General features: G+C 36.6%; 1 protein-coding gene across 1 annotated transcript; it reads right to left on the reverse strand.

Annotated features, from left to right (window-relative positions):
- Window positions 1–2,288: 2,288 nt before the first annotated feature.
- LOC116225972 (cytosolic beta-glucosidase-like) lies at window positions 2,289–11,311 on the reverse strand. Its single transcript, XM_090140111.1, has 3 exons — window positions 11,225–11,311; window positions 6,807–6,879; window positions 2,289–2,611 (listed from the first exon to the last, which is right to left on the reverse strand). Exons 1-3 carry the CDS (start codon window positions 11,309–11,311, stop codon window positions 2,289–2,291), a joined length of 483 nt encoding a protein of 160 aa, XP_089996237.1.
- Between the last annotated feature and the right edge of the window lie 15,009 nt (window positions 11,312–26,320).

The following is a 26,320-nucleotide window of genomic DNA, read 5'->3' on the forward strand; positions in this document are numbered from 1 at the left end:
GTGGGTTATCTAAAAGCAGAAATACAGAAGAAAACTTTCTTCCAGGAAAGTGTATAGATAAGGGATTTTTGGAGACACATCAAAATTATGGGATTACGGATATTAAGGAGCACTTTAACACTGGAAAATGAAGGATTATCCTTCTCTCCTTGCTACTGTTTGTCTCTCCCCATCTTGATTCCCTGTCTTAATGCTGAAGTGAGGCAAAACATCCAACTATCCAAGACCTAACAGCCCCATGGCAACTACTTCTGTCCTCCTCCACATCTGCACCCACTGTTTAGCAGATAAAATCCTGCTCAGAACAGCTTTTAGGGCACAGATAGCACTGCTAAAATACTTCTAAAAACAAACTCTGTGTAAGTTTTAACCTAAAATCAGACACGCCCTACAGCATTGCTGCTTTAAGAGCCCCCACACCCACTGAGTTGGAAACAGAATGGTTTTAAAGGTTTTCAAATGTCCTCTGTTTTAGGTGTGAAATTGGTAGGGAATCTCTTGGTGTGAACGATTTTATTTGAAAGGACAATGCTCTAAGCTTTCTAATTCTTCACATGCTCTTTATAAAAATGTTTATATAGAAGATGATGGCCTTTCCATGCTAGGCAGCTACAATTGCTTCAACAGATCACTGCACAAGAGAAGTGAACTCCTGCCTAATGAAAGCTAGCCTACTTGGAGTTTCTCCAGTGCCCTTTCACTAAATGTAAAGTTCATAATATTAATCAGGCAACTGCTTATACTACAGATCAAGCGAACATTTTCTGAAATTACAGCTGAGTTTTGTCAAAATGTTAGCTTCCCTTACCAAGTGTCTACTTGCTTTCTCCCAGCCTGACATCCAAGAAACAAAAGCCTGTTCAGTGGGCTGCTCAGTGGTGTTGCACAGTGCCTGCAGCACTAGCTGAAGGAATATCAGGACAGGGAAGAAGCCACAAGGACTCAGCCAAATTTAAATTCAATGTGCCACAAAAAACATTCCAAGGGAAGTACAAGCTGTGCTAGTAAAAGTGGGCCACATATTGTAAACTTTGGTAGCAAAGGGAAGGCTTCCATTCAAGCCTCTACGGGGTGCTGGCACAGTTTTTGCAGTCATGCTCTGCAGGGAAAATGGCTGGTTGGTCTGTTTACAGCAGATCCCCCAGCCCCCTCATTTGAATTCCTGAAACAAAAGCTCCTTCACTCTCTGGTGAGAAATGTAATCAGCAGGATGCAGAGGACAGACTGCTGCCTCTTGAACAGACAAGCTCTCCAAAATCTGCAGAAGAATATTGCTTCTACTTCCTAGCGCAGATCAGATCAGATCAGGACTGACATTTTCTAAAAATTTTTTTCTCTTTGTAGCCTTCCATCTTTGCAAGTTTCAAAACAGTGAAAGAAAGGAATTATCAAGGTAAACATTGCCTCAGAAATGCAAAGCTACATATTTTCTTGATAGAACTGAGATTCAGAAGAGTAGGAGACAGAGCTGAGATTCAGAAGTTCATCCAAACTTACTTTGCTTTTGTTTTTCCTGGAACATCATCCTCTCAGAATAAAGGAGACCTCAGCCAACTGCTTTGATTCTCCCATCCTTTCTGGTTCAACTTCAGTTGCTTTTATAACTCACAATTCTCTTTATTTCTTCTTTCTTCCATTCCTTATTTTTTGCAGGGAAAACTACCATTTCCTTTCTTTTCCCAGTAAGTCATCTTCATCTTTTCCCTAGTCTATGCCAAAGGAATTAAAATTAAATCAGATGTGCAACAGATTCTATACCTGACAACCCAGCAACCCAGCTGGCTTGTTTATATGTTATATCACTTTATACTTAGACTTCTGCATCATCTGTTGAGATTGTGAAAATTCTCTTCAGAGTGAGGGTTGGCTTGTGTTTGTCATAGACATAGCTACTAGCTGAGCCTAAAGAATCCCCTGTAATGTTCTAAAGAAAATATCTGGAAAAATTATGTCCCTCTTATTTTAAAACTGTCAACAAGAAGTTCATTGCATCAGAATATACTGATAACCTACCTAAATGTATTTGTCAAGTAAGAGACTTCTCCATTGTAAGCCATCAAAACTATCCTCATGACTAGGTTTCTTGTAACTAAAAACATTCTGATGTAGCAAAATGATTTAGAGTAACAATTAAACTGATGTAAGCAAAAATACATAGGAAACATAATATTAATCCTATCCCAAAAGATTGTGCTATCCAAAGGGATCTAGAATATCAATTAGTAAGTTGTTGCAAACCTATAAAAAATCATCCCATAATTACTCTGAAAAAAGTTGCAATTTCAAAGCTACACTGCAGAATAGCTTACTGGATTAATTATGCCAGACTGCAGCAATAACCTTGAATTAAAGCTGCAACCTTCTATTTTTAAGAAACAATTGCCTTTCTGGTTGATGAAACCTGTCGTCCCATCAGGTAACAGACGTGACCAGGAAAGAGAAAAGCGATAATGAGTCAATCCAAGCTGTTTGATACATTTCAAATCTTCCTCCCACAGAGTGTAGCTGCCACAAGCTACATCACCAGTCTGGTTCTTGAAAACTCGATCTCCTCCCTGATGGGTGAATGTGCCCCAGACATTAAGGCCCTTTCCATCTGTATTCCAGCCTTCTGCTTGAAAAACAAAACTTGGTTGTTACACTTTTGACATCAAAAAGCATATGTTGAATGTAAATATTTATCACAAAGTAGGCACAAGAACCTCAGAATCCTAAGAGAAAAGCAAGTGGTATTCCCTTCCCCCTCCTCATATCATTTAAAGTAGCTAGGAACTTTCAAGCATTAGTATATATTTGCATTAGGTTTTGCATTTATTCATATTTTTGCTAGCTGTTAATTATTTGAAAATCCTGTTTCTAAAAGCATTCGGAGTTCTGACACACTTCATATTTCCTTAGCCAAAATCTGATGTTTGCAACTCTGGAGATATTACAGGTTTTCACAAAGAGCATTTTCTAACACAGCTTCCATCCATAAATGTAAAAGATCAGTCCATATCAAAGAAAGCCTTTAGGGTATGAGAAATACATCCAACAAATAGGCACTTATGGCTTTCTAGATGTCCTTTGAAAATCCTGACAGTCTGTTAAAAAGAAAGGAATGCCATTATGAGCTATGGCCCTAGGCATATACAAGCTGAATTAATAACACAGCTCTGCAAAACTTCTGCTTTTTGCCTAGCCAAACGTTCACAGAAATGAATTTTAAATGTTCAAAATCCCTGCACCATTTTCTTCACTCTCATAGACTGGAGAAATTTCTTTGCAATTCCAAAACAGTGAGATTATCTATAAAATATTTGAAATCTCACTGTTGTCTGAGATCACACATTCTTAACATTACATACTATTGAAGCCAAACAGATGTACCTTCCTTCCTGATGAGTTTCTTTGTCTTTCCAGAGCAATGCTGTAGCAGAGGTAAACATTCCATTTTTAATGTGGAGAGCTCTGTAAACTTAAGCTCCTGCAAAGTGTGATTTTATCATGAAATTCCAAATGACCCCATAATGGCCAAGCACATTTACCAGCAAGATTTTTCAGAGCTCCAGTAAATGCACTGTTACAGTGTTACTCTCTAAAAACTAAAATGACATTGTGTGTTAAAATCACGTATAAATTAAATATCAGTTGGGTTGTAAGATTAATAACTATATAATAGCTACATATCAATCCTCAATAAAAGTGTTTTAATAATCAATTAGTATCATAGAAATTAGAGATGGAGGAGAACTATTAGGAGGTCATTGAGTCCATCCCCTGCCAACGCAAGATTGCTCCCTTAAGTATATTCAGTACTTAATACACATCTGTCTTATTAAATCTAAGTTTAATGCAAGGTTAAGCATATTGAAGACACTTAATTTAAAGCATTACTAAAATTTGTAATATCCCTTCTGTAACCTAGCTTTTCAAAGATCATTGTCACATTTCATGTTCTTTACAGAATTTTATTGCAGCACATGAACACTGATACATCCACATTTGGTTGGTTAGTCAATTAAACTCTTATGTGGGACAACCTTCAAAGTAGGTCAAATTTTAGGTCCAGGCAGCTTGAGTTTCTCTTAATCTCAGACTTTATCATAGATCCTGTGCTCTGTGTGCATGCTCCTCAGAAAAATGCCATATTATGAGTTTTTCTGTCCTGCTTTTGATTTTAAATATGCCTGCAAAAATAGATTTCAGAGGAGTGCATGTAATAACAGTTAATAGTAGTTCTTTTGTGGTACTTAGAATTTGGAAGCCTTTAAAAGCAAGCTTCCACATCAATGCGCTATAGCTTCTTTTCACCACGGTGGGGTGAAGGGAAGCCAAAAGCACCCAGACTGGGCACCTAAGACATTTTTATTCAAGAATAAGCAGCTAGTGCAAATGCTGCGCCATTGCTTTCTTGCCTGCCTTCCTCCAGCAATGGAGATGGGCGGGAAGGGGAAAGCACTTGATTTCTAGCAGCCTGCCAGTACTTCTCTGGTGGTCATTAGTGGCTATAAAGCCCTGACTGGGGCTGTGTAAACCAACCCACTTTTAAGAATCCCTTGTCTTGTTCAGTGAGCCTCTCTGTACAGGGCTGAGTACCCAAGCTAGCTAAATAAAGTGCAGGAAGCAATCTAGCCCAGGCAACAGAGAACTCGACACACACTAAGGTATCCAGCTGAGCCACAATTAGCTTGCACAGAGCTCTGCTCTGCTTCAGCTAGCTTCAATGAACTGAGCCTGCTCCTCTACGCTTGCTCAGAAACCTTAACGCTGTGCTGCAGCTCTTATTGTAGACATACCCCGAGTTTTAGTGAGCTTTGGGGCCAGGAAAAACACTGATGGGGGAACTGATTTTACATTTCAAATGCATAGGGGAGGCTTAGCTACCAGATCCTTACATGTTAGTATAATATGTCAACAAATGAGGAATACAATGATGAACATGATGAAATGTGATGCATGTTCCCCATTCTCTGCCATTATCACAATGGAATAAGAGAAAATTATTTTCCTTTTAAATGGAACTATTGAAGCAGGGCTATTACTGATCAGATTATTTGAGTTTTCATATACTTTGCAAGTTCGCTTTTCCTCTAACTCAACTATGTTTTCATCCTTTGGTGTGAAATTTTCTTGGCTTCTTCTTTGCCCAAAAGGTAAAATTTTGTTTGAATTAATGTAGCTCAACTATTTGGCATAAGAAGTGAAGAAAACCACTTTTACCATTACAAGAATTTTTTGAAACTTTTTCCTCTCTTCCAAAAAAAAAAAAAGAAAAAAAAAAAAAAAAAAAACTCAAGCAGGGAGTTGGAATTTAGCATAGAAATGGCCCTCAGTAAGAAGAAGTGCCTTTGAGTGTTCTGGTGCAAATTGATTTTGATTTGACTGAGTCATGAACCTCTGAAATCTGCACTTTGAGCATGCAGAGTACAATTGGTATGATTTTTTAACACTTTGAAATATACAGAGCGAATAAGGTTGTGCTGTGCATAAATACATAGCTGACAGTAAAAAAAGAAAGTAGCCTAGCAGCCTTTGCCTCATCCACTGTGGATCTTGTGATACATGCAGCAACCGAGTTTTGACTCTACAAGAACTATTGCTTCAATCACACTGCCTTTAAGTCAAAAGCTGCACAGCTTCCACAGCTTTCAGGAGGAGGAATTCCCTGTTGAGTTTCTTACTTCAGTGGGAAAGGGGTCATTTGAGTAGTGTCTAGACCACATTATAGATTTTTTTTTTTAACATCTCTCCCACTCAGAAGCCTTAGGAAAGCTCATTAAAAATACATTAAGAGAACATTATAGTTGCACTTCCAGCCACTCAAAAAGCAGGAAATTATAATGTCCTTCTGTATGCACACACAATTCACATTTTAAGAATTAGTTAGCAAAGCTCTGCGCGTTGCTGGACTCGAGTTAGAATCTGGCCCAGAATATTGATTCCCAGGGAAGAGCAGGCTGTTCAGGACATTAGGTGAAATGAGCAGAGCTCGTTAAAAGGTTCCAGGCATGGGTAAGTATTCTCACTTTCAGCAATAAGCAAGAACTAAAGGCTACATCCTCAAAGACAGTTTTAGATCTACAGCTCCCATTTAGGCACTGAAATCAATGGGAGCAGAGTGCCAGTATGCTGCAGGGTATAATATGAGAAAATCAGATCTATATGTATTTTAGTGGTCTCTAAACACACATTTATGAAGAGAGAAAGGTTGGGGGCTTAGAGCTGTCAGTGTCCCTGTACCTTGTGGGTTTGCATTCCCTACTCTGCCACATAGCTTTCTCCATGCTGAGCAAACTGCTCTGTCGGCGCCACCATTCAGTTTGGAACATAACATGTGTCAGGGGCCTCAGTAAGTCCAGCTGTTAACCCCCCAGCTCTCTGTTTTTCACATTACTTGAAGATTCCTCGCTAAGGACCTCCATGCGTACTAATATCTGACTAGGTAGTTCTCATGCTCTGTTTTGGAATAGCCAATAGTAACCATCCTAAATTAATTCTAGAAAAGGAAATAAAAGCTACTGGGAACATTACTCATTTCTTTTTTTTTCCTCTTTTTTTTTTTTCCCCTTTTCTTTTTTCCCTTCACTCTCAGTAGATAGTGGAAGGCTCCTCCCCATTTCCAATTCCTAGCCATATGGTTCTGAGATCTGTAAAATCTCAGACTCTGAGCTTCTGCTGAGGCCAGAAGCGTTTAAATGGAAGTGCTACATGTATTTGCATTAGATATAGCATCTATACAATGAAGGAAAGATCTCTCCTTCCTTGATCCTGACTTCTTGTTCACTGGAAACTTCCATAACAATTAGGCATTTAAAAATTGACACCTTCAATTTGAAATGCTGCTGTAGCTGCACCCCAAGCAAATCCAGCTGGAAAAGCAATATCCTCCAGCAGCAGCTGCAGAGGACAGGCGAATACACAGCATTATGTGATGCTATGGAGATGCGGGCTTCATTTGCAGACAACAGCTTCTGGCTCGATCACTCATCCACTTGTTACAAGCAGATTCTATACTGAAGACAAAAATAAACCCTGTGCAGCTTCACAGGCTGAAGGGCAAGCTATGCATTCTGCATATCTCAGGATTAGAGCAGAAAGGTTCAGTCACTAATAGTGGAAGTGAAGAAGGCAGCAGTGGAAAAGCCTGCAGTGGTCACGGTGAAAGGGCTTCACTAGCACACAGCATCAGCACACAGAGCAGGTGCCTCTTCTCCTCCCTCTCTTCCCCCACTGCCAGAGGGCTTTGTGGACCCTTAACACAACATATATCCTTCAGATAACAGGCAAAGGCTCATTTCCATCCCTTCCTAGTTTTAAAAAGCAGCAGCTTCTCTGCCCTTCTCACATCAAATGTATATCTTTTTTCTCTGCCCACACCAAACTATTGGCCTGTCCATGCTGCAGTGAATAAGAAAGGCTGTTTTAGCCACTACGTGTTTAGCAATGGAAATCACTGAGTAGAAGAGAAAGGTTTATGTGGGAGTAGAGGCAGAAGAGCTATCTTTCTCTTTCCTTAAAGTCTCGTGGATACTCATTTTTTTTCATAGAGAAGCAACGACAACTTTATGGCATGTGTGCCAGGACAAACATCTGCAGGGCAGCCCCTGGGTCCTCTCCTCTGCCTCCTGTCAGTGCTGTACCTGCCGCCCTGTCAGGCTGAGCAGGAAGTAGCCACAGGAGAGCTGGCTAAACAGTAACAAGTGGGATGGACTGAAAGGAACTGACTGTCCCTTTCCAGCAAACTGCAACACCTGGCACACTAGATGGCACTACTGCAATTTTTTTATTATTATTTATCTTCATTATTATTATTTTGAGTTAGAGGCGTTTTCTTCTCATTTATTATGTTACTAAAGCCACACTGCTTTTACCAAGGTCAATATTTGCACTAATTGGACTGTCGGATGATAATGCACACATTTCCAAAAAATACACACAACTTAAAAGTCAACTCGTTAGGAAAATGAAAACCTTTGCAGAGATGCAGAGAAGCTGATTTAAATCCATAGTGCACGTTACGGAACCAGACAGTGCAGATGCAGTGCAAAATGAATCAGACTTTCACAGCAGGCATGTGTTTCCTCAAGTGTCTTTCAAAGGAGAGGTAAAAGCATTATGAATACAAGGGAACAAGGGGGGAAATGAAGCACAGCGTACTAACTTGTTCCCAAAACACACAATGACACATATGGTAGGCAGACATGCCCCTTACGCATTTCATAGAGATGACTGAAAACAAACTGATGCAATTAATGGGTTAATGCTCTCTGTTGGAATCAGCCTCCTCAGGCTTTCATATGTAAGCTATTGGACAGCTAACAGTAAAACACACTGGGGATATCTTAAACCATGATTAATAGGTATTAATGAACCAGAGTAATTATGCATGTTTTTTACATCACTAATGTTATTGGTAGGTACTTTTTAAAACCTAAGTGACATTAATTATTTTCCCAGAAAATCATACAATTCAATTTCACAAGAGAAATAATAAATATGTAGCTCAGTAACATGGGGGAAGGGGCAGGCAGGAGATCGTAGCAATAAAAACCCAATAAAAAGTTTTATAAAAATGTTTAACCATAAAAAACAAGGCTAAAAAGTGTCACTGATGATTCCCAGGCAGGAATCAACAGAGGCAGAGATGGGTTTTAGGAGAGATTGAGTGGGTGAAAGATATTCCATAAGCAGTCTGGTCTGGGGAAGAGTGAACAAAATTTGCCTCAGAGGTTAAGGCACGTTCAGAGTAATGAGATAGCAGACTATGTCAGATAAGTAGGCAGATACTGACAGATGCAGAGCTTCAAAATTCAGAGAAGCTGAGTTTATAGCAGCTAATCTCCATCTCTTCTGGCAACCCAATTCCTATATTTGTGACCTCATTTTGGGTTGTATTTCTGGATTCATGAACCCATTTCCTGTTGCAGATGTGGGACTTGCAGTCATATCTCCATTAGATCCACTTCATGTCATGGCCCTTAGGATGCATGCCTGGCTCCTCACAAAGCCTTATTTCTCTGGCAATTTTCCCCACATACAGTAAGCAGTCTCACTTCACCCTGAAATTCAGTGGTTCACTGCTCCATTGTTTTTTTCTAACACCTACAATCACAAAACTATAAGAGAAGTCAGTAATTTCATGACATCATTTTTTTCATTACAAGAGTTAGTTTAGTTTAGTGTTTTGGGTTTTTTTGTTTGTTTGGTTGGCTGGTTTTTTAAACATTTGCTCCGACACAGACTATATGCAATTTTAAAAGCTTAATTAAGGTATTCCTAGGAAAAACTGAGTAGTTCTTGGACACTGAAATACACTTGGATAAAGATAGTTTTGGCAAGTCAATAAAAATCAAGAGTAATTGGGTCTGATGCTAAGAGTTGGCAGCCCATCTTTACAAAATGCTAGGTGTTGTATCAAGGTGAAAGGTAAACAGGTTTTGGTCCTGGCCCCTTAAAACACACGGGATTAATTATTATCAGAGTATGTTTCAAGATGGGTTCTTCCTGACTGGATCTCTGTTTTCTATCTACATATTACAGATACGTTTAATAATATTTACCGTGCAATTTAGAAATTAATCTTTGAAGAGGTTGTGAAAATTAAAGTCTCTCTCCTGAAACAGTACACTGAGCAGGAACAGAAGAAGAATATAGTTACTTTGGAAGCGCACTTCTCCAAAACAGTTGAAGATAGAAGTTCACATATTTTGCAAGTTGTCTTCAAAACTGCTACTCATAAATTTAGCTTCCATCCCTGGCAACATAATGGAACAGCTTTTGAGGAAAAACATTTACTAAAACACTTTGAAGTCAATTTTTTAAATAGTAATACAAAACTAATGAATGGGCAGCAGAAGTTATACTGTCATGTGTCTGAATAGTAGCAGTACACAGTTTTCTTCAGGACATTTTAGCAACAAGCTTGGCTGTTCTCAATTATTTTATAGAGACTGTTTCCACCTTGCACTGCTGCTGCAGCAGAGGACTTCTAACTTTGATCATCTAAATTGAGCCTTAATTAAAACCCTCTACTGGACTGTTGATTAGCCTTTCTTCTCCCGTCTCCTATGTGTCAAAATACTGTTCCCAAGCTTAAATCAAATTGGAAATGAACTCTCATGTTGACTGAAATGAAGGGTGATGACAAACAATGAAGGGTAATGATAAACAATAACTTTGAAGGGAGGCATTTAGTGCAGTACACAGAGATTAGTATTACTTCTGATCTCATTTAATAGCTTCAATAATGAGCTAGAAGGGGGAGTAAATGGTACATTAATGAAATCTGCAGATCTATTAAACTAGGAGGAGCTGAGCATACTGCTGAAAATGGAGAAATAATACAAGGGGTCATGGCAAGATTAGAAACACAGGCAGAATGTTGTAATGAGGTTCAGTTTAGAAAATAGAGGAGTAATATTTGGGTAAAAAAGATCAGCAGACAATTACAGGTATAAACCTGACATTTGGGCAGAACTGATAAGGACTGAGCAGCAATGACTAAACTTTAAGTAGCTCTTCAGTGTAAATAGTTCTACCATTAGCTCCCCTCTGCATTGAATCTGAGCACTGACAAAACAGACTATCAGTCAGATATTCAGAGATTTTGCAGTTACAGATTTTTTTTTTTTTTTCCCATGAAGAAAACTTAGAAGCAAGCCATCCATTTAACAAACAGAGCATTGTCCTTCATGGAGTGAATGACATAACAGCAAACAACCGGCTAAAAAATAGTAGAAGCATGAGACTGAAGAAATAAAATATTATCCCACTGCTTCTGGTAATTTTATCATGCAGCTTGATTTATATATATATATATATATTGCTTAGGAAACTGCCAGTGCAATGCTATCTGCTATGAACTTTCCAATACCAGAAATATGTGCACAATATCTTGGAAAGCTAAAGCTAGTAGTGAGCAAGTTAATTTCACTTGAAGAGCTCCCAGAAATTATTCTTGCTGAGAATCACAGTATGCAAGTTACAGCGGAGTGCCAAGCTAATGTTATGTCACTGCCTGCACCAGAGAGAGTTTCGGCAATTCAGTATGGCACAGCATTAGGATGTAGAGTGTGTATGTGAAGTGATATTCCATATTGGCCATCAGTCATCAAAAGTCCTTGGTAGTTCTTGGCTGCTGACAGATTCGTCCTTTATTGCTGAGTGCCTCCATACAGAATTTTTAAGTGGGCTGGGCCACTCAGGAGTTTGTCACTGTCACAACATTACAACCCAGCACTACCTGTGCAAGGAGCAAGGCGTTGATCCACAGCTTTAAATTTGCACACTTCAGTAGAAAAATTGGCAGAAGCTTCTCATGTAAAACCATGCTCTATTCGTCTGCATCTCTGCATGTCCTGCCATTCCACATTCCTGGATTATGTACCTTCCTAGGAAATAGGCTGAAAACCAATGAGCCATCATGTAAAAATGTAGGAATTTTAAAAAGGAGAAGGATTTACATGAGGGCTGATCCAAAAATAATGCCTCCTATTTTATTATGTTTACCCACAATGACGAGGGCAGATGTTGGTGGTATGACAGTAGAGGTTGAACCTTTCCATCAATATTCTGTTACAATTTGTTTCTGTGTGACAGACAGCAGCAGAGGGGCAGTCTCACAGAATGGCATCTGACATGGAAGTGTGGATGAAACAAAGGTGTGTCACTGAAAAAAATAGCACCCACTGACATTCATTAATGCTTGATGAACATTTATGGAGACCAAAGAGCACACCTGAGCACAGTGAAGCAGTGGCTGATACATTTCAGCAATGGCAGCAGCATGAAAGATGAGTCATTCTGGATGGCCACACAGATTTGTATGAGTGCAGCAAGCAAGCTCTTGTTCACTAGCAAAAATACATTGTTAATAGTGGTGGCTATTTTGAAAAGTAGTGTTTTATAACTGAGAATTTGTTCTAGCAAATACTGTTATTGTGCTCTTTGCATCTGATGTATTTTCCATGGAAACAAATAGGAGGCATTACTTTTGGAGTGGCCTACATTTATAAAGCCAACAAAAAATACGGTATGTATCCATGAACATGAGAAAGATCCCTTGAGAATGAAGCTTTTTTGTTCATTTTTGTTGCAGGGAGTGCTGTCTTAACTTTTCCAGAAATCCAGTCTCAAGACATTTGTAGAAACTGCCTCCTGGCAAAGTTCTCTGATGTGATTTTGCCAGGAAAATACCAGCTATGGCTAATCAGATTGGTTGCAATTGGTTAGGATGATGTTGGGATGATTTTTAACTAAACTTTTAACACTTTTAAAACACAAGATCCAGAAGTCTTAGATACATCTGAAACAGTGCAATTTCCCTGTTCAAGTCACAGATTCACTGGCTAATTCTTCACAGAGTTGAATATGCAAAATCATGCACATAATGTCTTCACTGCACACACACCAAGTTCTGTTGTTCTGTTTTAAAACCAGTATGAACCATTTTTTCCCACTCTGTACACTTTGAAAGCCCAGCACTTTATTCAAGCTTTGCCTGACTTTGGAACATTATCCAGGTGTCCATAGAAATGCAAAAGTGGAGGCTGAATGTGACTCTCTTGAAAATGTTGACTTAGAACCTGGCTGTTTTGATGCTTCCTCCATGATGCTGCCACTGTGCCCTGAGAGGGAGAGATGTGAGCTCCAGCCACAGCACACAGCGTCAAAAAGCTGAGATATCTGAGGTCCTACATGAACGATGCAGCATTGTCCTTAATAGTCTAACAACTGATCTCCATGGAAATCACCTACCAGATTCAACTGAATTTGATGGAAAAAACATAAGTTTTTTGAGAATACGCAGCTGAATAAGTGGTTTATAGTGGTGTTACAACTGATGGATAGCCTGAAATGTAAGTCCAATTATATTGGATTATATATACACACACACACACACACATATATAAAAAAAATGTCCTATTATATTAGACATCAGAGACTCATAGGAGAGATATTATGAGTACTAATACTTGCAAATGCTTCAAGCAAGATGTATGAAACTACAAAAAAGCAAAAATCAAAATTCTCATATACACTTGGTTTTAAAAATTTGAATGTCACATTACTTTTTTTTTTAAGTTCTTAGAAGATTGTTTTGCAGAAACACTAGTAACCCAGAAAAATTATTATTTTGTATTTTTTTAAACCTTTTAGATATTTATGTGTTTATTTATTTTAATACACACCTAGAATAAGGTAGAAAGGATTCTGTTCAGATTGATTTTGTACTGGGGATATACTGAGTAAACCCAGTCATTTCATCATTTATGATGTATATTAAGTCCTGTAAAGTCCCACATTTTGTTTTCAGAATTAGCCAGAAATAGTGAGACTAGGTTTTATGGCAGTGAAACTGTATCTTTCATTTTCTTTTCTTACAGAAATGCTGTTTCTAATGTCACTGACTATGACTAATGACATTGACTATGACTTTAGCAAATATGCTTGAAAAGCTTCTTCCACCAGTCAGGATTAAGAAATCCCATTATACTAGTGCATTTACATAAAATCCACTTCTCTATATCAGCAATATGGAACTATCTACTATTAAGCAGCAGCACAGTATGAGAGACAGTAGCTGATATTACTTTTCAAAAGATTTGTGCTATGCCATTATGCTGTAAATATTTTTTTCCTTTTGCAAGATATACCATCCATTGTACTCTTCATTTTTATCCCAAAAAATATTAGTGAATACTACTGCTTGCACCTGGAAAATGAGATAAGTAGCAGAGCAGTACTTTAATTTGACAAAGTAATCCAAGTACCTATTTGGAGTTCAGTAAATACAGGTTATTTTTCAAACAACTTATGCTTCACACATATTTCTTGGTCTTCCAAACAGTGTTACAGATGTGCAGTGATGTCTGAGGATGATGTTATTCTGGAAATATCACAAAACATGTACCTGAGCCTGAATCTAAACTAATAGAATCAAAAGAAAATCAAAATTCAATATAACCGTTTAACATAGATGCCTTCTGTTTGATTTAAACATAAAAATAATAATAACAACAACAAAAAAAAAAGATTAAAGGATATGGCAGGTTTAATGGTGCAGCAATGACCTTTTTTGTCATCACAGAGGTTGTCTACTTAGCAAAGAAGTCACACGGATGAATACAGTATCTCATTCAATTTAACTTCCCCATATTTTAGTTTTGCTCAGAGAAAGCTAAACATTCACACATCACAGACAGAATCATGTACATTTTTCCTCTTCTGATTAAATACTAAATCATTTTATAAACATCACAAGAAAAAAAAAAAAAGTGGAGTTTATGAGTAAGCAAGTCTGTTTTTCTATCCACCTCCTCAGTACCTCTTAATTACCTTTTTCAAATAAAACTGGTGAACAGATCTAGTAATGGTTGCTGTTTTAAAGCTTTTGGCTGTGAAGTGATCAGTTTCCAGTAGGAGGCAATAAGTAACGATGTGCAGATGGGAAGGCTGGCTGAATGCACATACCGAGCTCTTTACAGTCTGGTTCTTTACATTCCCATGGAGGCCTGTGGAAAAGTAGTGGGTGTTTGCGTAATTAAGGGACTATGTCGTGATCAGATTGATACATCCTGGGAGGGGGGAAAGGCAACCTATTATTTTCTAGCCTTTGAAAAGCAGATGTTGTAAATTACCATTCTGTTAGAAGAATGCATAGAGCACTTTATTAACTGTATTTAAAATACAGCCACTTGTGATGCTGATACCCACATCACTTTCCTCTCTTTGTCTAAGCCAAAGCAAAAACCTGCAGCAACAGAAAACTGTTACCCTTTATGTGGACTATTACTACAGCTTGTCACTAGTTCCAGTTATTTGTTTTCTTGCCAAAGACTAAGGAACTTTATGCTGGGTTCCAAGTTCTGCAATAGAGTGTGCTCTACTGATTATAAATTATTTTTATACTCTGCTTCTGGCCTGAATTCCTAATCTTAGTGCCTGTTGGTTTTTTTTCAAACAACCTTTGGCAGCAGTAGGAAAATGGAAGGGAATGTTTTGCTTGGCCTCTGAACTCCAGAATGGGGCCTGTTCAGTCTCTGCAGGAACAGCCCAGTACAGGTAATTCAAAGAAGCTGCGAATGACTGAAACATTCTCAAAGGAGTCTGAATCTTTGGAAAATTGAACAGCCAAACACTAACAAGTTCTCCACTGGGCTTATGCAAAGGGTTTTTCTTCCATGGCTTATATTGGGTCCAAAGTTTAATTAATCATGCCAGATATGGCAAGAAACTAATTCAAATGCCAGCACACGTTTGGCATTTCTGTCCAAATTTCAATTTGTTCCTTCAGTGTCTGAAGATGCTTGCTTTTCCCTGCAAAAATCTTACATTTCAAACATCTCTGATCCAACCAGGGCAAATCTGTGACCAGAAAGAGAAAGAAAAGAGAAAAGAGAAACAATTGTGCTTCAAAGCAATGAGGAGTAGATGCAAGCTAGAGGAGTTAGCTGAAATATTTGCAAGAAAAGAATCAAGTTCTTACTTTGCACCAGTCAGGTTAGAACTATATGCATACCCTTAGCAGCATGTGTGCCTAACCATACGCTGAAATTATTCCTGCCCCCCCTGTTTTTTTTTTCCACTCTGAATATCTTATCAACAAAAACTGCATTACAGTACTAAATTCTCACAAAATACCTCAGTTCTAGCAGTTCCAACAATGAAAATAAATAAATAGGACGTTATAATTATCACTACTTTTAAAAATCTGTCTATCTTCATAATTTTCTTCCTTTTAAACATACTATTGTGGAATTCCTTAGAGTGCAGTCAAATGTAAATTCAATCTTGTTTCTAACAAATACATTAGAAAAAATTCCCACTTCAGATTCCTTATGGATAGAAACAGCTCTTATGATCAAAATCACCTCAAGCTTTCCATTAAAGTCATTGGAATTTAGATTAGGTCTTAGTTTTCACAAATATTTCATAAATACACATATGTATATTTAGTCAATCTGAATGAAAGGAGAAGAAAACATGAATGGTACTATTTTTTTTTTTCCTCCAGCAAAACATCTTTTTCTTCATAATTGTATCTGATGTTTCAGAAACTACTTTCTCAGACTTCTTTTAATACAACTGCACTGCCACTATTGCAACAGGATGTTAAATGGTTATTGCAAAAATGGATTGGAATTTTCACTCTCTCTATCCCAGTCAAGATTAACCAACTCCTAGCTAACATTGGCTATAGATAAGATTTCTAAGGGTTTTCTGAAGACTGTAGGTTACATATACTCAAAATATCTATATTTCTCTTGCAGTTACAGCATAGAATCTTGGACTGATGCCTAGAACAGACCCAAGATGTGTATTTCAGCATGCCCTGTCATGTGCAGTTGGTTATAAAGCTTGCAGTTGTTATACAGCTAGAGTAGAACCTTAAGCATACCTTTGCCTTTCAAGGAGAAGGTTCAAACACAACAAAACTTTTGCACTTCCAGAAAAGTTTGGTGAGAATGTCAGCTTGGCAAAGCAAGCTGGGAATATTTTCTTAAGAGAAGTTATAGTGATAACTACAAATTTTATTTATGGTAACATCTAGCTATTTGCACGGAATACTTTACAGCAGCCATTCATTTATCTAGGCATTGGTTTATTCTTACTCCTTAATTTGTCTTTTGATAAAAAAAAAAAAAAAAGGGTGATATTCATTCCTGATATTTTTTGCAATTCTTTTTCTTATTAGTAATGAGGAGAGTTCCCAGATGGAACAGCAGAAAGAGAGAAAATAAGTAGGGAATAACAGTGTCAAGTGTTCAAGACAAAGAATCCTTAAAAAAAAAACACCACCACCAACAACAAAAACCCCACAACTGATATCATATGTCTATAATACAGATTCCAGCACAAAAAGATTCCAGTGCTGTTATGCTTAGATCTTCTTTCTCTGTCCCTGAAAAGATACTATGAAGGAGAAGAGAGTCCCTGGAGGAAAGATAAATGATTTCTTAAAAGCCATAAGAAAGGTCAATATCAGGATTAGGAAGACATTTAGATCTTTCATCAGGCTAATGTCCTTTTCAGGATAATATCTATCTGTACCTTCTGCAACTACTGTAAAATTATCATCTGTCATTGAGCACATTTCTGAATGTTTGAAAAACATGCAGATGGATATTTTTTTTTCTATAATATGTGATTAGAAAAACAAAAATCTAGTAGAAGATTTTTGTTAGATTTAATTAAAGTAAGTTACTGTGCTGATTTGTCCTGGAAAGCACATGTGGAATAATGGACTCAAATAGTCCTTCAAAAACTGACGTTAACAGAGCTGTATAAACTCAGATGTTAAAGTGTCAGAAAAAAGACTTTAAACTCAAAATCATGCATCTCAGCTCTGCTCTTCTGAACATTTTGTATGCAGTAACTCCTATGTACTGCTGAGTGGATGCTAAAAATGTATCATTTCATTCATAACTTTGCAATGGCAAGTTTCCTGTACTAGATTTTCTTTGCACTTTAAGTTAAAAAGTTGAATGATTGCCTATTAAAGTAAATAGTACAATACCTCAGCCCCTGTGGAGAAGTAAATCTTAAATGTTTGTGTTCACCATAAAACCAATTCAAATATGAATGGCATAAATGATGTTATAGATTACCTTTTTATCATTCAATTTTCTCCTGTGAATCTGTCAGAGAAAGAGGTGGTTTTGTAAAATAAATAATTAGAATCGCTCTTATGATCACAACCTCATAAGAGGGTGGATAAGTATTTGATGGAAGAATTGGAACTTTAAAAGAAATGGCAAATCTATCTGCAAACAATAGCTTTTTCATTGGACAGCATTATAAAATTGCCATGCTTTTCTGTTGTGGTTTATCTTTGCTGTTGTCCACGTACCACTTTACAATTTATCCACTTAGCAACCATTAAAACTTGAAAACAAACTCTTCCCAAACTGTGTGTACATATAGAGTAAATATTCATCACTATGATAAATGAAGGGAAGTTTCTGTTGAAGGCTGGAAATACCCTGAAATTGTTAGCTACTTGAGCCTTACTCGGGGAAATCTACGGAGTAAAGCTGTTAGCCTGTTCACAGCATCTGACACTTGCAACCTCCCACGAGTTCACTTGTGCATCTCACTTTTTTTAGACACAATGTCTCTCTATGATACTTTGACAACTGCTGAGTCTCTCCTGGGCACTAGTTTCCTAAGTGAAGTCACTACATCATTTAGTGAGATAAATGCTTGCATGTACTTATTCTGAAACATGAATCTCTGCAAGAGGAGAAGAAATAATTCAGGTTTCCAAATATTGGCAATCTCATAAATTTCTTTTTTTTTCTTTTTTTTTTTTTTTAAGTTCTACTCCTTTCCATAGTCAACATTATTGAAAAATATAAATAGTTTGAGTAATCTGTATAACTGTACCAAATAGGAATAGACTGTTAATACAGCACTGTAAAGGATGTCTATACTAAATGCTTTCCACGCTAAATTTCTAAGTCTTCAACTATAGGTGTTACATAAACCTCTACAAGAAAAAAAGATCACAATGCATCATGCAAGAAAGAAAGGCAAACTTATATGACTGTGTTTTGCTGAAATGTAAAACAGTAAGTGAACTTTGGCAAGTGATCACATCTGAGAGCTTTCAGCTACAAAGTTGAAAACTTGACAGTTATAACTGAAAAAGACACAAAGAAAACATTAAGAAAATTATAGATGTCACTGTGTTCTCCTTCTGAAATACCATTCCTAGTTGCAATATAGTACAGACAACAGAGCAAGGTGATCTATGAAGCAACAGTCTGTTACTAACGAAGAGGAAAAACACTAGAAAGACTGCAGATGAGATCATGGATCATTCAGAAGAACACCCACTGGAAAAAAAGAAGAGAAAAATAAAATTCTCTTTAGCTAACTTCAGTGCTTTGCTGAATTGACCCTTGAACCACTAAGTCATCAGTTTCCAAATATCCAGATTTACTAGACAATTACTCAGCAGAACCTGACATGATCAATGATCTGAAAATTTTCAGTTGCTTGTATTGATCAAATAGAAACACAAAACACAACTGTCAGCTGCTCTCAGTTCATTACTGATGAAACGATGTTTAAAATAATTAATGAATAATTGGTTGAACATGGAAGAAAGAAGCCTAAGTGATATAAAAGAGTAAAGATGTTTATTGCTCACTTAATTAATAATTTGTTTTATAATTGATTTTTGAATCATTTGACTGGCAAAAGAAAGGTGTGAACAATAATTACAAGCTTCCTACATTCACTCATTTTTTTACTTCTTTCAAGTATTTCTGAAGTGAAGAAAGCAGAATCTTTGTGCCTGCTGAGCTCTCTTCCATTTATTAGCAATATAAATAAATCTCAGACAGTGCCAGTTATTACAAAATGTGGTAGTTGATTACTTTTTGTACAAAAAGGCACAGGAGAAAATGCCATGGTATGTGAAGGTAAGGCTTGGACACAAAAAAGGAATTACTGTAAACTAATGAGCTTCCAGGTGTCAGCTGAGCTTGGGTAACTAACTACAGTTTGTACTGTTAGCCTGAAGAGATTCTAAAGCAAAACATGTTAGATTGATCTTCAGGGAGAGCATCCATCCTGTTAGCAGGACCAACCCCAAACAAGTGTCATGTTTGCAATGGCACACAGCAAAGAACAATCTGACTTCCCTTTGGACTGATTTGAGAATAAGAACAATTTCAACTTTTAATTCAGGAATTTATTTTATCCTCTACATAAATAGAATGATCCAAGTCTAAGTTCTACCACACCTTTTGAGAGGAAGAAGCTGTAAAACAATGGCTACTTTAAAAAAGAAAATTCAAATCACATTCCATACTGATTTCACTGGAAAAGTGAATGTATGTCTTGCTTGGTCAGTTAAAATAACAGTCTAGCTGTTAGAAAATAAAGACCTCAGTCCTTATGGAGAGGGAGACTAATTACAATGAAAAGAATGCTGTTTAAAGGAAGGGGATTAGCTTACTGTTACTCTACTTTTATCTCTCGTAAGTACTTTTTAAAATTCTGTAAATCAACTTTCTTCTGCTCTGTGACTGTCGCCATTATTTCTTTGGAATTTAAAATGTCTGTTTTGTTCGGCAAATGGATGTTAGAAATCTTGGGTTATTAAAAGATGTTGTCAATGTTAACTATTAAATAAAGGATTAAATCTTAAATAAGTAGTATTAAAAAGTGACTCTATAAACCTTTATGTTATTGGTACTTCCAAGTTTTTTTTCAAAGAAAAGAAGACCAATATGAGGGATTAATAGTTAAGGTTATGCAAAATCCACTTAATCAGCATGGCTAATTTTAGCTTAAAGTAAAGCTTCTGGCAACTACGTGCATTTTGCTTTGGGGCTTTACTTTTGAAGAGAGTGATGAATGTGTTTTTGAGGTAAATTTATCTTAACTGAGACTCTACCTAATGCTCTTTAGTTGCTGAAAAGGTGATTTTAATACCATTTGCATGTAGGAAAGGAAGGAGGTCTTCAGCAGTGCATCTGTAAGATCCTAAAATAAGCATTTTATTTTCACATTTGTGTAATATACTGCTTGACTGTACATTAGGTGGGGTTCATAAACAATACAGTCATCAACATGGACATTGATTATGAAGACAGAATTGTTCCCCTGATATTAAATATCCTATTTAGAAAAGAGACTAGAAAAATTGGAGCACACTCTGAAGGTATGAATACAATGACTTGCCAGACTATCTGGAGCACAAATGCTGAGAATAAGGGTGTTTCACCGACAAATGCTGCCTAAGCAAGGCAGATGTACAGAGTGTCAGCTCAAGCACCTCAGGCATTTTAAGCCAGAAATATAAACTTGCTAAGACTTACAGCTCTCCGACCCAGCTCCAAAATCACAAAGGATTAGATCATTCCATGTGAAGTGAAAAAGACACAGTTATGCTCTAAGTCAAAATAAAATGATGACCAGCAAGAGTTGGATAAAATCTGGCTGCATCTTAAATTGGTGGGGCAAGATGTGGGGAAAGCAAGGCTCAGGTGTTTGGTGAATTCAGCTTTCTTAAAACTATGAAAATCTTGAGGGATAATCTACTTCCACACAAGAAAAATTAAGGACAATAGTTACCATTCCACAGTGGATTATGAATGATTTTTCCAGTGACAAAAGCAAAGTTAGGTTGGCAAAATAAGACTATTGATTTACAATGACATTATTCCAATTGGAGGCCTGAGTGAGATTTGGGTGCATACCTTCATTAGCTCATTGCTATTATTTATACAAAGGAATGCTATGCTAAAATGCATGTTTAAATCCTAGCGTACCAGCATAGGATAATTTATCACAAGTGAAAGTTCTTTTACAGTACAACTTTTTTTTCCCTGTGATATGAATAAATTAATTGTATATGCAACTTTACTTCCCTATGTCTGATGTCAAGCCCTGAGAAGGTCATCCCAACATTCCATGTTTCTTAGGGTTTTCACTATTACTTTTTCCACTGTTTAAAGGCTAGGAGCATAAAGGGTGATATACTAGACTGGAGTCAATGCGGTGTTGTGTGTATGCAAGTGTTGTGTGTGTGGAAAGTGCTTCAGGAAATGCCTCAGAAGAAGACATGAACTCACACTAGAAATGATGAACTTTCTCTTGGTCTGTACACATGGTTGAAGAAGGCTGAGGTCCTGTGGAATCTCTTCATGCTTAGTGAAATTAGGAAAAGTAAATAAGTGAACCAGAAGTCACTTGAAGGAAACAGAGAATCTCAAGAGCAAGTCAGGAGTAATACTTTTCCTTCTTCAACTAAATTTATTCTGTAATGAAGGCTGTGAGTAGTTACATTTTTACAGAGTAGTTACATATTTACAGAGGTTAGGGTTTCAGCTAACTAGTTTAAGTACTGTTAGTTGTGATACTATGCTAGCAATTAAGCTTAGCAGTCTACTAGGAATTTGTATAAATACTAAGATGGCAAGCCTGCACTAGTCCATGGTGTTGGCTGTTCAGCCATGAGTTTTTGATTTGTTGGTTTTTTTTTTTTTTCAGTGCAGTTTTGAGAGTCTTGCATTACTTAGATAACATGTAGGTACGCAAGCCTCACAAGAGGATTAAAATATATCTATATTAGAAAGACCTTCCTCCAGATTGCAAATAGAAATTAGATTGATTATATTCAGTGAAGCTGAGGTAATATGTATTGTACTATTTCACTTTGGAAAATACCATTCAGTAATAACATTCTGCCTGTTTAAAATCTTTTTGTTTCTGTCACCTAGTCTTAGTTATAGACTTCGATTTTCGGTTTAGAACACTATTTAATGGATCATTGTATGGTAGTCTTTACTACAACAGCCCAGAAGAATCTGTATTTCTTTGATGGATAAGGTTGTTAGAGGAGATTTGTGAGAGAGATGTCTTTGAATATAAATTATGCTAATAATTCACTTAAAAATCCTCAGGTTTTGGAGTTTCTGCTTCTCACTGTAGATTGGCTTTTAGAAAATAGTAATTATGAGTAATGAGAATTTGAACTTGAAATTACTTATACTGTTGTAATTTTTTTTCTTTTGTTTTGGGGGGGGGGGGGAGGAGGGCATTTGTAAAAGATATATCTATAATTATCTTAACATTTGTTATCTTGTTTTATATACTTACATATGTACATGTGCCAAATGCATTTCTATGGGGTAGATCTGAAAAACAATTTAAAATTCTTAGAGAACTCTTTATGTGTGTTTGCGTACATGTACTAAAGTATCTCATTTAAAAACAAGAAAAATCTACCCTTCCAAATTTCGGAAACATTCTTTAAACAGTATTTCAAGCAATAAGCTCTGGCCAGACCTCCCTAAATGAAATGCTGTACAGTTCTTATAAGTGAAAATACTGTTACTTATGAATTAATCTGTCTAGGTATGCTACAACAAATGATCTTTCTTCTAGAGGAGAGTCAAGTATTTGCACCCATTATAACTTACAAGGAAGAACATTAAAACTTAGATACTTTGTAAACCTTTGCAGTCTTCCCTGCCTTTGTTACTTCAAAACACCAGGTTTAAAACCAGCTGGTAATTAGCTGGCATCAAAGAATGGAGACATTTGATAGGGTGCAATCTTTCCAGAAGCTTTTGTAAAAGGTTCCTGACACATCACTTTCTCAGAAGTGCATGTGGGATTCTTAAGTGGCTGAGTATTCAAATGTCTTGGTAGCTTCTGACTTGGAATCTGAAGCCTTAGAAAGTCTGTTGCTTGGTGTGCCACATTTAATGTATCTCACGTCTTCTATTTCCACATTGCAGCATCAACTCCAGCCATATGTGTTTCCAGTAAGAGCAATTCCACTGTCATTCTTACTTACTGTCTAGTATACTCATTGTAAACAAAATTTCTCTGTAATTTCCCATTTGTTCTCAGCAAGCAGTATTTGCAACCTAATTAATGTACATATGTATCTGTAGGCTATTAAGCTTTGCTTTCATTCTTTTCTATGAAATGAATATGCCTATGAGTTATGAGAAATTGAGTTATCAAGAAAAAAAAATCACAACTAAATCAGTTCATTTTTATTGTAAGTTTTTGACTCTTAAATTAATTTTAAGATAACTGTGATTGTGCTACTATGCACATTAACTATGCAAGGGAACAGTTACCTTATTTTTTGTATCTTTCCATGCCATACTTCTACTGAAGAAACCCAATGCAGTATTCCTCTAAATTTTAAATATAAGCACCCGATCTTGTAACCCCAATCTATTTAATGATATTTTATCCTTGCCCTTTAAAAAAATTAATTATTCAAGTCATCTGGTACTTTGCTGAAATTAGAAGGCACAGCACTTACGAGTGCAAAGCCATTCCTGATGAAGTCAGAAGCAATTTTGCATTTACTTTAATGCAATATGGGCTATATTAAGGGTGCAGAAATTACTGTGACAAAATCTTCACTGACTAGGATTTTATTTGTTGCCTGTATCTTATTGGTTCTACCCATTATATATTAAAATAAGCACTACTGCAGTCTGTATGGACAGACATAAAATCAACTCTTCATCACTTAATGGTATTTGCTTTTTCTTGTGTAAAAGATTTTGTTCATTGCATCTCCATGTTGTCTGTGCTCTGGATTTCTATCTTTTCTACAACTACTGCCACTAAAAAACATTTGTTGTCTTTTATTATCAGATTTGATCAGGGCACACTGCTCAGGTTTGTGCTACCCCTTTTTATATGGGAAGATTGTCTCATAAAAATCTGGAAAACTACCTGATAATCTTTACTTTAAACTTCTAAAAAAAAATATTCTCCTCTAATAGCTATGAAAAATCTTGACAATGGTGAGGAAGCTAATGTGCTTGCTACAATTGCTATCTATAATGCTTACCAAAAAAATCTCATTGATATGTCCCTTCTCTATCAATTTTTGTCTCTTGGTCTCTTGTCAGATCTTAGCTTTTGGGCCTACAAGTTTATGTTCTGTTTTCCAAAATATTCTCTGAGTTGTCAAAATGAGTAGGTGGCCATGACTGCCAATAATGTACTTATCTATTATAGTAAAATAAATGAACAAATGTAAGAATCTTTGTTATCTTTCATAAAGAAAGCAGAGCAAAAGTTCTTGGAGACACGATGCCACTAGACATCCTTTCTCACTCAGTCACAACAAAAAGGCATAAACATTTCATGAATCAAGAAATTTTTAGATGAATGGACAGAAATATCAGTCAACAGAAGCAATGTCAATAAATAAATTTGAGATAATCCTGCAGCAATCAAAGCTCTATTTAGACATGCTTTGGAGTATTTAATATGTCTAAATAAAGAAACTCAGCTGTGTAGCAGAAAAACGATGCTGATGTAAACTATTCTGGTGCTGGCATGGAACCAAAATGGATGACATTTTTGCTGTTCTACTTGGTGTCTTTATTTAGGTGTTTCTGCTGCTCTATTGTAGGTATTGTAGGATGGCTGTGGGCTGCTTTTTTTTTTTTTTTTTTTTTTTTCTTTTAAAAAATGCAAACAAATCGCCTTTCACATCTAAATTGATCTATGTAGGTTGTCAGATAATCTAAAAATATTTTTGATCTCTTCCTGGCTACCAGCTCAACAGTTCATAAAGTTTCTCAGTGTTTGATTTATTTACCTGTGTATTCATTTTTTGCTGCTTCAATCTAATCTGATTTTATTTGGCTTCTTTCTGAGAATGCTATGTGCAATCACTATCAGTGTTATTAAGAAGTTCTGCATCTACTACTTTACATGTACGCATTCATTATTCTTTCAAAGAATCCAATTAGTTTGGTTTCACTTCATTTGTGCTTTTTACAAATGTGCTACCAATTTATCACTGCATTTTCCTCAAGCTGTTTATATACTGATTACTCTTGCTTTGCTAATTCTTCTACTTATTTGTCTGGCATTGAAGTTAAATTTAGTGGCCTATAATTCTTAATCTTTCCTCACCCCTCACTTATTCTCTTCTTTAAAATTTTAATATAACTTAAACCCCAATCCTTATTGGTTTCCAGAGGCATACAAATAAATGAAGGCAGATTTTGAACTAATAAACGCTAACATTTGACTAATAAAATCTAGTTTGAGTAATAAATGACTTCAGTGAGCAAAGCAGCAAGTTGTACTCAAACTGTACAAGGCCATATCTTCTCTTGTTGCCTGTACTTTTTGTTTTCTGCAAGCACACGTTCAGTTCAGCAAAGTAAAATGTTGACACTGCTGTTTGCTTATTATTTTTGGATCATGAATCAACTGAAATTAAAGATCACTGCTCTAGCCAAACTGGAGCTGGAGCTACAACATCAGTGTTACAGCACAACAGTAAGAAATAGCATGCCAAGAGCCAGAAGTGATGTAATCTTTGGCTTCATGTGAGAGAAAAATTAAGCCCTATCAAGACAAAGAAAATGGGCACTGTTTTAAAAGGGCAGAGTAATATAAAATATTTGGTTTTTAAGTAGCTGAGGACTGATCCACAAAGACATTTATTACTTAAATCTCATCAGCTCTTCAGATATTGGCCTTAAACTCAATGCTCAGCTGCAAACAGCTAAACAATTTACAGGGTGGTAAATCTGTCTGTATTACTCCTTTAGCTAACACAATTTAACTCTTTTTAAACACTCCCTCTTTTCACAGACTGGACAAGATTATGAAGCTCATACTCTTTCAAGTCAGTATCATTAGCTCCCTCAATATCCAGCTTTCATGGGAAGGAGCACACAGGCTGATCATGACCCAGAGGGAACTGTGGAAGATCTCTCACACTGTTTTACTTCTGCAGTAAATATTAAGATCTATGCATCAAACCTGAAGCTAGCCACCTGAAGCTCAATGTCAACCAGCATTTCAGGAATGTTGTTTT

This window comes from Phasianus colchicus, chromosome 4, assembly GCF_987193195.1.
Source record: "Phasianus colchicus chromosome 4, bPhaCol1.hap1.1, whole genome shotgun sequence".
Classification (NCBI taxonomy): Eukaryota; Metazoa; Chordata; class Aves; order Galliformes; family Phasianidae; genus Phasianus; species Phasianus colchicus.

Excerpts from the sequence above, each read along its gene's own strand:
- LOC116225972 (XM_090140111.1), bottom strand. The coding sequence starts at position 11,311 with ATGGTTTTACATGAGAAGCTTCTGCCAATTTTTCTACTGAAGTGTGCA. Across the intron at positions 6,880-11,224 it reads ACGCCTTGCTCCTTGCACAG|CTGCTGCTGGAGGATATTGC; the intron begins GTAGTGCTGGGT and ends TGTCCTCTGCAG. Across the intron at positions 2,612-6,806 it reads AGCAGCATTTCAAATTGAAG|AAGGCTGGAATACAGATGGA; the intron begins GTGTCAATTTTT and ends TTTTTCAAGCAG.